This window comes from Trichoderma aggressivum, assembly GCF_033847375.1.
Source record: "Trichoderma aggressivum f. europaeum strain CBS 100526 chromosome Unknown scaffold_012, whole genome shotgun sequence".
NCBI lineage: Eukaryota > Fungi > Ascomycota > Sordariomycetes > Hypocreales > Hypocreaceae > Trichoderma > Trichoderma aggressivum.
In genome coordinates this window covers 248,218-260,372 of record NW_026946378.1, presented here as the reverse complement: position 1 = coordinate 260,372, position 12,155 = coordinate 248,218, and the positions used below count along the sequence as shown (strand labels likewise).

Below are 12,155 nucleotides of genomic sequence, written 5' to 3'. Positions count from 1 at the left end.
AAGTGGGACAGGCGATAGAATTAGGTAAGGCAGAGATAAGTGACGGGCCCGCGTCCAATTGGAAGATCGCACTGTGACGCCGATATGACGAGTCACATCTGCTAGCTGCCGTCCGCGCTGCTGGTGCGCTGCTGGTGCGCCGCTGCTGGTCCGTTGGAACTTGGCGGTCCCGCGCGAGCATGCAGATACCCACAGTGCGCGTGTCCCGGCCTCTCCACTGTGATGCAGGGAGCAGCTGCGAGAGGCTGGAGCTGATGGCTGGCATCGCTGAATAATCTCCGCAGCCAATCGCCGCCCGCCAGCCCCCGATACCCCTCTTTTTTTCTTCTTCAACCTTGGACCCGGAGCTTCTCCCGGCTACCCCGACTTTCGTCATACCCTACAGGCCGGCCGTTGAACCCAATCTCTATTTTTTCCTTAATCTCTGCCAGGCTCTTTTTTCGGCCCAAGATCCAACCCAAACCATCACCAAGCAACCGCATCATGGTGAAACGAGGCCGGCCCTCCCTCAACCTGACGCCCGAGGAGCGCGTCCAGCGCCGCCGCCTGCAGCTCGTTGCCTCCCAACGCAAGCGCAGGGCCCATAAACGGCTCGCCCAGCAGCCCAATTCCAAGTCCAAGTCCAAGCCCGCGACGGAATCTCCCGACTTGCTCCCGGTGAGGCCGGATCAGGAGGCGCTTTGTCAGTTTTACGATGCCATGTTCTCGGACGGTGACGCAACCAATGCCAGCGCCGCTCGCAAGATGCCATCATCATCATCATCGGATCCTCAGCCTCACCCTTTCGCTCAGCCTCACCCTCATCCTCACCCTCATACGCCGCCCGCAGTCTGCCACAACTGCGGATCGGCACCGCTGGACACGATCGCCCTGACCGCAGTCGTGTCCGCTCATTCACCGGCAAGTCTTATGAGGACTTCCCACCTAAGAACAGATACTTATGCTTCATCCTCCAGGCTCGCCGGCCCGACGCCGTCCTCATCAGCATGGGATGAACACGAATACCCGTCCGCGACCGCGCCTGACAAACCAGGCATCGACCAACACTTCTTCACCGACGAGCATCTTGCGCAAGCGTACGGCGGCATCCCTCTGCTAGACTCTATACTCGGCTCGTTGGAGCCACTTGGCATGGGCTTAGATGGCAGCTCCTTACTGGGTGGACTGACTCCAACATCCAACTCGGAAGCAATCAGCGCGCCAGCCCCTGCCAAGGAGACAGAAAACGTCTTCCTACTCGGCCGATTCAGCACGGCGCACAACGAATGGATGCCAACGGGTGTACACGAACCATCATATGGCGTTGAAAAGGTCCTCGCATCCCGTCGGCCGCCGTCTCCATCTCCCGAACAGGATGACCCAAACCCAACGTTATCTGGCGATGGTGCCGATCTTCTACCGCCATGGGCGGGAGCTAAGCAAGTAAGTCTTGCTCGCCTGACCTATGAAGCCTCAAACTTAATTTACGGCGGCCCGATGTCATTTATACTTTGTTCGGAACGTGGTGGCTAACATCGCACCCCGTTAGTTGATATTCATGGGGCTCTAAATCAACCAAAGTGTTACTCCTCACTCAATCTTCATGGGGCTCTAAATCAACCAAAGCATTACTCCTCACTCAATCTTGATAACCTCAGCCGCTGCGAATGGTGGAATAACCCGATAGATTTGTTTTATATGTATATACAGAAAGCATGTTGGATGAGCGCAGCGTTCATTTACTATGGCGTTTTGGGAGGGATGTTACTCTACGGCCTAGGATTGGCCATCACAAAATTCATCAATTGATAACTTGGAAATAGAGGCAACGGAAGCCTGATTTCTTCCACACACATACACACACACACTGTCCTCCATTGCTCTGCTAGCACCAAAGCAGAAGCTATTTTTAGGCGCGTGACGGCTTAGATACGGCATACCAGTAATACGGAACGGGCGTTGTCGGGGGGCACAGTATCCTGCACGGTCTCACACACGCCATTGGACTCATTGTTAGCTATAATGACTTGTTACGAGAGGCCGTTATTGGTCTCCCTTGGGATGAGCAAGCCTTGGACAAGAAAGATGACTCGGCCTTCAGAGTCACGGTTCGTTGCCTCGAATCGCCAGTTTCGTGGCGGCGTCGTGACTCGGATTGTCATACCATGGGCGAACACGTGTGCAAGGTTTTGCCATTGATTACTTGGCGTGAAGCTGCGCGGACGCGAATGCGGAAATGTGATGTGTCTTGGGGGAGTTGCACGACATGACAGGAGGAGAGACTGGGTTCTCATAGGTTCGGCGTTTGTGTAGGTGAGGAATATCACAATACGAGATGTGATGTATGTTCTTTAAAGACGGACTAAGGATTCTTGGTTCATTGGCTTGGTATACTTTATACTTGATCATTCCCAATCCCGTAAGGAGATGTAACGTTTGTTTCAACTTTTCAGCATTACCTCTACATCGTGAGTTTCATAGTTTTTGCTGTTTTAATTAGATCGATTAGTGTGGACAACATCACCCAACAACATAGTGCTCGCCCAGTTCCTTGTGTGGCGAGTCTGCCGGGTACGAGTCACGGAAATTCGACCGACAGCTTAGCAACGCCGGGCCGTTTTCGCTATAATTAAGACACTTGTATACAGTTTCAATGGAGTCATGGTATTGAGGTATTCGACGATCATCCTTGTCTATGCATAACGGCTGTGGCCGCAGGGGACAATGGACCCTGCGGGTGATGCGGATGATGCGGATGCTGAAGTTCAACCAGCCGTAGCATTGTCTTAGATAGGGGGCTTCCGAGATGGTCTTTGTATTAATCACAGACATTTCTTTCAGTTTTTCTTGTATTTGGAAGTGGCTTTCTATAGAGAATGTGCGGTGATTGCTCAGGGCGTCTACTCAGGCTTTGAAGTTGGCGTTTGGAGGTTTCGAAAAGCAAACAGATATTGGCTAAGACGAAGGGTCTTGAAGGGTGGGTGAGAGCAGTTGCATCGGCTGATTATGGATCTAACGTCATAATGAGTCCTTTCATGGTTCGCTATTATCGATGGCACATGTTTTGAAGAAGACGACATGGTCTTTTGAGAAAAATATCGAAATTGACGGCCTAGCTACAATATGGTTGAGGGCAATTCGTAAAGAGTATACATGTTTCTCGGCTTACTCTCGCATAAAATAGTTGGACAGACGAGGGTATATGTGCATCAGCCCCCGTATCTCAGTTATAACTCATGATTCATGTAATCGTTTATATTAACAACCGAACTCCATACGCGACATATAAATAAACGTCATAGCTATGCCTGTTACACACTCAACTCACTCGATGTTCATTTTTCAAGGTATGAATTCTCAAGTATAATTAGGGAGGGTTCAACGGTACGATAGAAGCGTAAAGATAGAAAAGCGTAGCCGTCTATGAATGAGAAGAGTCGGCATCTACAAAACAGGTATCGATCAGTGTTCCCTTTCGGTCTCGTTCATCTAGGTAACCGCCTGACTCGACCGGCTTGGCAGTATGCAGAGGACTAAATGGAGTTACTCCCATATGGAATCTTGCTGGTACATTAATGCTCTCAGAACATACAGCTCCATTGGCTGGAGTATCCTGAATCTCGCCAATTCTTTCAACTTCTCGCTCACAGACTCACCGTCTTCTTTCCTTGTGCAATTATTATTTCTCACCCGCCATTAATCTGAGATTGCATTGCTCTGTACAGTAGTGTGAGGCCACGGATTTGCGCACAGCCGCGAGCCTATTAGTTGTTGGCTGTAATGGGTGCGGCTGTGTGAGATTGGGCAGAAATGAAGACGCCCATGCGGCTGAATTTCCACCCATCTCGTATCTTTCGTCTTGTCTACCATTACTTTTGTCTCCTATCAGGCCCTAGGTAAAATAGGAATCATGAGCATCCATCATAATATATCCTCCAACATCTTTGGGCCTAACACCCAGATCCACCAAGGGGACATCTTTGACTACAGCTTCAACAAGTCGCGGAAAGCCTACTACGTGTTTCCTTTCCCGCCCAACCAAGATATCGTCCGCCGTCCAGGGATCGTCACCAAACTTGACGAGCTTTTGTCACTCTCTAAAGAGGGCCGATACTGCAGTGCCGCTTTACGGGGTCTTGGTGGATCGGGGTAAGTGCTTGATACATTTATACGTCCATAATGTCGATCTGAGCTCACGAGCGCCGTACTAGCAAAACCCAAATTGCCCTCGATTACGCCTATCGCCGAAGCCATGAAGATCCTGCTTGCGACATCTTCTGGGTGCACGCCGATAATGAAACCAGTTTCGCACAAGATTACCACGCAGTTGCCAGGAAGCTCGGCCTGGATCCGAAGCTTACTGGCGAACAGCTTTTTCTAGCAGTACGTCACTGCATCGAGTTGCGGCAGAAGTGGCTCTTGATTCTCGACAATGCGGAAGATGTCGCATGCTTCGGTGTCGGTGCAATGGATCACACCAAAAGCCTTCTCAAGCTCATACCAGGAGGCCCTGGAGGAACTGTTCTATGGACCAGCCGCGATAAACAGATTGTTGCCCTAGTTGGTTCGCGGCAAGGTATCCAGATCCCTCACATGGCCATCGAAGAGGCGGAAAAACTATTCTCGGTGGTAAGAGGCGGGGATATTCGAGAGAACGAGATTCAAGATACTAGACTGTTGCTTCAACAGCTTCGGTTGCTCCCTTTGACTATCTCACAAGCCGGATCATTTATACGGAGGACTTCAACGCCTATTAAGGAGTATCTATCAAGACTATTAACAGGTAAACGCAGATGCGACACGCTAAAAAGGACTCAACATGACAAACACAGAAGACCTAAGATCCCAAATAGTGTCCTGGAAACGTGGAATATCTCGATCCAACACATTGGACGTGAAAGCCTTATGGCCTATAGAATTTTGCACATTATCCCATAAGCTTGTACAAGAATCCATACGATATACCTTCACAGAGTACTTTCCCGGAGAACTGCTTTGCAATAGTAGCTCTGATGGCCCTTGAGGATCTATTCCCCCAAGAAATCGAAAGAGATACGTGGCTCTTGTGCGAGAAATATGCAGCTCATGTCATACAAGTCAGCGAATGGAAAGTAGAAGAAACATCTGAAGTCAGAATCATGGTGTCTAAATTGCTGGGAAGGGTGTCTCAATACTTCTATGACTCCGGATTTATAAAGAAGGCAGAAGATACGGCAAAGAAGCAATTACACTTGGCGAAGGCTTCCGGTGACGGAATGGTCACAATAGGGCCTTTGATCGGACTCGCAAGAATACACCATTCCCAAGAGTTAATTGAGAAATAAGACGGATACGCATCAGAAGCGCTCGCGTTATCAGAGAAGACCTTGGGAGAGAAGCACCGGCTCACAATTGGAATCATGGCCTTCCTTCTACTAGCATATGTTGGCCAACACCGGCTCAAGAAAGCCCGGGAACTTCAAGAGAAACAGCTTTCACCTTGGCAGAAACTCTATGGTGATAAGCATCCTGATACTATCACCGCAATGAGTATACTTGCATCAATATATATTGCACAGAAGCTTTATAATACAGGGACAGAATTAAAACTTCGAGTCCTGGCACTGCGCAATGAAATTCTCGGACCAAAGCACCCTGATACGGTGGTTACTATAGGAAGCCTCACGTAGGCGTTCAGATTGGCAGGCCAATTCAAGGAAGCCAATGAGTTTGAAATTAAAATACTCTCGTTAGGGCGGGAAGCTCAATTGCAGGCTTGGAGCAGCATCCCATGGTAGATGGGTTGGAAATACTCGCAGATCAATTAACTGAGCAAGGCCAGTTTGGCGAAGCCAAGGAGCTTCGGAAGAAAATTCTTTCTCTACAACAGAGCGCATTCGAAGAGAAACATATCGAGACGGCCACTGCAATTCAGGGGCTTGCTGCAGCCCACTTGTTGGCAAAAGAATTCAAAGAAGCCGGGGAGCTTCAGTTAAAAGCCCTGGCGATAATTCGTACCACGTCTGGAGACACAAGTGAGCGGACAATAATAGCTTGAAGCACGCTGCTGAAATTTATTATGCGCAGGATTTGGCTGAGAAGGGCAAAGAGTTTCGGGAAAAAGCCATATCGTTGTTGCTGGAAGTGTTTAGCAACGATCCTCCACCAAGACTTTTGCTCCACCTTGAAGCTGTCACCGCCACAAGTCCAGAAATGTAGCATCTATCAATGCAACATCTGTCAAAACGAGCGTCTATCAGATCTACATCCATTGATAGAAAATATACCAAAGCAATATCTATCAAACTTACGTTTATTTACGGGACTTGTATTGAAGAAATATCTATCGACGCTACGGTTATGGATACACACTATATGAAAGCGACGGGTATCAAAGATTTGACTATCTGGTATTGATATATTTCACCAACCTTTGCATCATGGAACGAGGAATGACAACAAAATGAAAATTTATTATTCGCGAAATATTAATGAAAAAAGAACTCGCAACAACTACCATTCCAACACACAACATGCAATAGTGTCTCGATTTGACAACTATATCTCGCTAAAGGTGGCTAATCGAAAGTATGATCTGATTATTTCACTGGCCTTAATGTCCTGTCCATCCTGAATTTTCTTGTTGATTTCAGCAAAATTCTCCAATAAGATGTAATCTTTACTCTCCTTTGCTAGCATCTCTTTTAGATGCTTCATTATAATGTTCTTCTTGTAGTTGTTCTGCCTTTCAAGCACGGGAGTGCTTGGATGGCCGTTCTTTGAAGAGCTCTCATTTGAAGAGCCCTCATTTGAAGAAGAGTTTCCCGGCGGATTCTTGGCAATTCTATCGCAAGACAAGATCAATGAGCTCAACCCTGCAGTAATGGCTGTAGCAACAGAGCTTCCTGAAATATAATCATCAGAGTCCAGAAAGGGAATGACCCCTGCCGCCACCGACTGGCCCTGGACTTTATATTGAAAGGAGCCTCCGTCGTCTGGGGGCCCGGGGCGAAGTACTTTCCCATAATCGTCGCAAGCAGTGATAGTAATGGTGTCATGAAAGCCTGCCGGATATGTGGTGGAAACCCCGAGGCCTTCATCATGAGTGCTGCAAAGCAAAACAATACCTTTATCGGCTGCGTTTCTGCAAGCCTTTTCAAGTTCATTAGTCCTCTCCGAAATAGCAAAACTCATCGAAATAATGTCAACATTTTGAGAAATTGCCCATTCAATTGCCTTTGTAATGCAGACAACAGCAATTAGCCTCGAATTCAGACCACTTGAATTATAAAGACATGGATTCAACATACTCTTGTAACCCTTGTAGAGAGTATTCCAGCCCTGCCTTCTGTAACCTTGGCCACGTAGAGGTCGCACCATGGATCGATGGCACATATTAAATTAGCCATCTGTGTTCCGTGTGGATTGGACGCGAACAACCATGGGCTAACTCGAAAAGGGCCCTCCACGAAAGACCTGCCGCCCTTAATGCGAGACCATAAAGTCTTGTGGTTTTCAGTCTCTTTTCTAACATTTGACTTGACATCATTACTTTGGTCCTTTGGGTCTTCGCCTTGGGTTTTCATGTTGGAATTCTGAAAGGTGCCATTGCTTGATAACTTGTCGAATGTATGTATATGATTGGAGTGATCCCAAAGGTTCTCAGCTCGTGGCGAGATGCTGAGAACGCCATTATCGATCAGTGCGACCTTTATTGGCCTGAATGCATATCCTTCGTTCACTCGTAAGTCGCGCACATACTTTCGGTAGCTTTTTATGAAACGATACAGTTTAGGGACAGCTCGTTCGGATCTGAAGGTAATTAAACGTCAGTCGTGTACCATACGGCGATCACATGTGCACAGAGATGACGCTTACATTTCTTCTAGGTCTGCCAATCTCATTTGTGCAGGATTCCATGAATCAAGAGTGCAGCTCACTTCTAGCTCATCTCGGCCATTTTGCTTCCTTTTATTGTTTATACCCTTCACCAAGACTTCAAATTCTTGGCTGATGTATTGAGTTGTAGAGTCGCCATTCTCCTTCGTCATCAAGTCCTTGAACGCAAAAGTCAGTCATTTATGAACGGCAGTGTCAGCAGCAATTTCCCAACCTGTATGATATGAATCTTAAGATTTGTAAGCTAATCCATATAGCTGGTTAGCACATTTCAAAACTGAATCGTCAACTCCGTACTCACATTGGGAAGCGTCAAGATACCATTCTCACCGGTCCAATGGCTGATAGCCGCCCTCTTACCGCTTGCGTATAAATGAAGCACTGTAATCCTCTCTTTCGTTTCTTGGTCAGGGAGCACCGTAATAGAGAGGTCCAGGAACCGCCAATTGAGAACCTGGACTTGGAACAACTTCACGTAGTTTCCTATCTTGACTTCGTTGTGTGGATTCACAAGTCTATCCGGCACTATGAGTTGGATTATCTCGCGAACCTTTTTATCGTTTCTCAGCCAGTCGAGGATAAGAAAAACTTCGTCGTGTTCATGATGAACACCGTCGCCGAATATTTCCTTTTCATCATCATTCGCGTCTAATTCAGGGAACTCGGCGTATTTTAGAGTATGCTCGTAGGACAACAGATCTGGGTTGTCTTGGTGACTGATGAGTGAACGCACAAAATCAGACACTGGATATTTCTTCGAGTTGAAACGGGAGAGGTCAAAGCATAGTTCGTCAACTGCAAAATATTAGACTCTAATGGGTCGTTGGGTTTGATCCATTCTTCATGACAAACTCACCAATTTCTACATTCCAAAGTCGCTCGGCGGGCTCATTAATCTCTGTGATTCAACCATGTGATACAAAGGATGAACATACCTTTCGAGTCTCGGAATATTTCCAAGAGCTGCTGCATCTTCAAAGTTGGGTCCCCCTTGATGATTTTGGTGACCAACATGTCGCGAATGCTGCGATTTGCTTCGCTCTGTAACTCCTCCATGCTTCGAAATTCCTTAGAGGCCAAGTGGTTGTTGTGCCAAAGGGCATATTTATTGCCAATTGGTTTGAACACGGACTCCGGATATTCATCCATGAACATCTTTACAAACTCAGCGTTTTGACATTGGACAGCGATATGAAGAAATCCAGAGATTTCTAGCTTGATGTTCTTATTTCTTTTCTCCCACACGCACCTCAAATTGAGTCGGATAATTTCCTTGACAACCTCGTTATTGATTTCTTCCTTTGTTGGAGCATGGCTGATTAGCGTGCAGACGACCTTGATATAGTTCTCTGGTGGATCTCCTTGCTCCGGCGTATTTGTTTTCAAATACTCCAGCGCCAAAAGAATATTTTCAGCTGTAGTAAACCTCTTTTGTAAGTCGTCGTATTTGAAGAATGCGTCGACAATGTCATTATCTCCATTTTCCAAGCTTGTCTCGAATGTATTGTCGGTTGGGCTGATTGCGATTTTTGGATTATATCTGAGAAGAATTTCAACGGTTTCCAGCCCTCTGTCACTTATCGCGGCGAGGCTAAGAGCAGAACGAGCATGCCGACGGTCCGGCTTTGGTTGCTGAAGCATATTGAGAAAGTCTTGGGGGTCCCAGCCGCCATTCGTGGTGGAAAGGAGGCTGTTCCCCTGGTTTAACATATGCGCGACTATGTCACCATGTCCACTCTGGGCCGCAGAGTGAAACGGCGTTGTTTTTCTATCCCTGCCGGGTGGGTGATTCGCTTTGCACCGCTGCATTACACTCTCTCGATCCCAACCAATGATTTCACTCGCGGGGCTTTGGAGACTCTCAAACGATAGATGCGGTGCTATATCCAGTATGATGCGAATGATTCGGAAATTTGGATTGTCCATGTCGTTTTCCATATCGCTGCTGTCTTTTTGTGTAGGTGTAGGCGCTATATCTTCAGGTGATGCCGGTTCAAACTTCTCCACCGCATTCATGAGAATGAGCCATAGTATGCAGTCGTCTATAATTTGATCTTTGGTATTCTCGAGGTAGTTTTTTATCTCGTTTTCTGTCTCGTTCAATATTTCTCTCTGGCCTTGGCCTAGATCACGAAGAAAACGGCTGTTGATCTCATTGTATAAGGTATCGGCCAGATAGTTCAAGTTGTGTCGAAGGCCCTTCAGGCCTTTCGATTTTTCGTTCAATTTCTCGTTCATTCCCTTTCCAAAGGACTCCATTCTTGCGTCTTTTGGCGTTTGTATGGCTCCGTAATTCGTAGATGTTTCCGGGATGTTGTTAAACGCGGTTCTAGGCTGGCTGGGAATAATTGACACAGTTTGGGTAATTTGTCTCTTCAATTGAGGGTTCGAAATTTCAAGCTTGTAGGCAAGACTAACATTTATAATACGAAAAAACAACAACCATATCTATTGACTTGTTGCAAATATATTGCACTTTTTTTTAGATAATTTGGAAGTCCACAAATTGTAACAGATGGAAACACCCAATGAGGAGGCGTCGGGAACTACCAGTGTTACGCTTTGAAGTAGCACTTGGGCATCTATCTGATCATATAGTATGTATAATATGATTATTTATACGGAGTACTTGATAAATATATTAAAGGACCTAATGCGAGTATCCTATCAGTTCCCGAACCTTCATCTCATTGGCTAAGCATCTACATGCCATGTTTGTCATACCTCAAGACCGCTAGCTACGCCCCTTTTCCAACAGTTTCTGCTGCAACGCGATAATCGTAGAATCTTGCTCGTGTAGCCGAGCTTCTAGCCGGGCCATGCGCTCTTCCAACCCTGTCAGCCGATTTGAGTCCATGTTCGCCATTGAGCCTGAGTTGTGCCAACCGACAACTAAGGGAGGAGGATTCAGCTGCGGCAGTGGCTGGATACTTTCAGCCGCGACTGGGATAGCTGGCTCTTCAGCTGGAGTTGCCGTCTGATCCAGCGTTTCCTTGGAAACTGGCGAGGTTTTCGATTGACTGTCCTTGGAAACGTCCGTTGTCGCCCAACTGTTATCTGGCCTCTCCAGAGCCGCCTCGACCTGATATTTTGGGCCCCATTTCATATCCAACATGGATGAATCGTCTGCAGATCGTAATGCGTCTAGGTTGTTGAGATCGATGTCTTTAATTAGGTCGTTGCCTTCATAACAACACAGCTGGTGATACCCTGGAGTTATTCTGAATGGCTTGGTTTTGCGTGGATCGAAGCCAAAGAACGCCCTTGTTTTATTTTTCAAGTCGTCCACCGTGCCCACTCGAGCGTTAATCTCGAATTTTGCCCGGTATGGCTTCGCTGTTGGTCGCGATAAGAGAACGGCAACCCACAACTTCTGGGGAATACCGGCATTCTGCGATTTGTCATGTTGCACAATCCATTCCACACCGTTCCGGTTTCCCGTCTCTTCGCTTATCGTCGGGTCGGAGTTTCCATTGGCAAAGACAATCTGGTCCCAAGACACTTCGCTTCCTCTGCTCCAACTACCTGTTACACTAGCCACAGAATGACTGACTTTCACGCTTCCTTCTTTCTTGCCAGATTTCGTATGATGGACCACGGTCGGGCTCCACCTCTTCGAACTGTTGAAGGGCGCCCATGCTTGAACATGAGGATCGTTAATGCCATTCTTTTCCTCGCCTTCAAAACTCAGAGACGCCTTCATATACCAAAATTTCTTGTCACCCTCTGGTACAAGGGTAATCTTGAGCACAACAAGAGTCATTTCTTTCTTGGCCGTAGATTTCTCGCCTCTCACGATGGAATGTCCCATACCATCAACCCAGAGAAGGCGTTCGACCGTCACACGGTGCCCTGACTTTTCTCTGTCGTAGATAGCACCGCCTTGCTCCTTTACTTCGTAGGTTTTGAGACTGCCTGACTGCTGAGTTGCTTCATGATTCAAGTCTTCATAGAGGTCGAAGGACAACTCCGTCGATGGATCTTCTTTATCCAAATTGCAAACGTTTGTCCAATTCATAGTTTGTGAAGATGCTTCAAATGAGCTGAACAATTGATCAAGTTTAGTGTTTGGCGCCGTCTTAGGTGAGGAATAAAGTGATGCATGTAGACTAGTGTTATTGTATCTTGTGAATTGCCGTCTATTTATAGTTGTGGAGTTTACTGTTTGTGTAATAATAGGGCAGCTAGTACTACAGAGAACGATAACAAATTCCTACAATCCCGAGAGCCACGTATCATTATATATTACCACTCCGGTATCGCAATCAGGCGGTGAGAGACTTTCAACGTATGATTGG

General features: G+C 47.0%; 4 protein-coding genes across 4 annotated transcripts; 2 read left to right on the top strand and 2 right to left on the bottom strand.

The window, feature by feature from the left end:
- Window positions 1–483: 483 nt before the first annotated feature.
- On the top strand, window positions 484–1,512 carry Triagg1_3967 (uncharacterized protein; the record flags this gene model as incomplete). Its single annotated transcript, XM_062898317.1, has 1 exon — window positions 484–1,512. The coding sequence occupies one exon, from the start codon at window positions 484–486 to the stop codon at window positions 1,510–1,512; it is 1,029 nt and encodes a 342-aa protein (XP_062756987.1).
- Window positions 1,513–3,889: 2,377 nt separating this feature from the next.
- Window positions 3,890–4,736, top strand: Triagg1_3966 (uncharacterized protein; the record flags this gene model as incomplete). The annotated part of the gene is made up of 3 exons (XM_062898316.1): window positions 3,890–4,128; window positions 4,191–4,608; window positions 4,653–4,736. The coding sequence occupies 3 exons, from the start codon at window positions 3,890–3,892 to the stop codon at window positions 4,734–4,736; spliced, it is 741 nt and encodes a 246-aa protein (XP_062756986.1).
- Window positions 4,737–6,516: 1,780 nt separating this feature from the next.
- Window positions 6,517–10,116, bottom strand: Triagg1_3965 (uncharacterized protein; the record flags this gene model as incomplete). Its single annotated transcript, XM_062898315.1, has 7 exons — window positions 6,517–7,194; window positions 7,269–7,770; window positions 7,837–8,015; window positions 8,072–8,101; window positions 8,159–8,652; window positions 8,714–8,755; window positions 8,793–10,116. The coding sequence occupies 7 exons, from the start codon at window positions 10,114–10,116 to the stop codon at window positions 6,517–6,519; spliced, it is 3,249 nt and encodes a 1,082-aa protein (XP_062756985.1).
- A 475-nt stretch (window positions 10,117–10,591) lies between these two features.
- Window positions 10,592–11,875, bottom strand: Triagg1_3964 (uncharacterized protein; the record flags this gene model as incomplete). The annotated part of the gene is made up of 1 exon (XM_062898314.1): window positions 10,592–11,875. The coding sequence occupies one exon, from the start codon at window positions 11,873–11,875 to the stop codon at window positions 10,592–10,594; it is 1,284 nt and encodes a 427-aa protein (XP_062756984.1).
- Window positions 11,876–12,155: the final 280 nt, after the last annotated feature.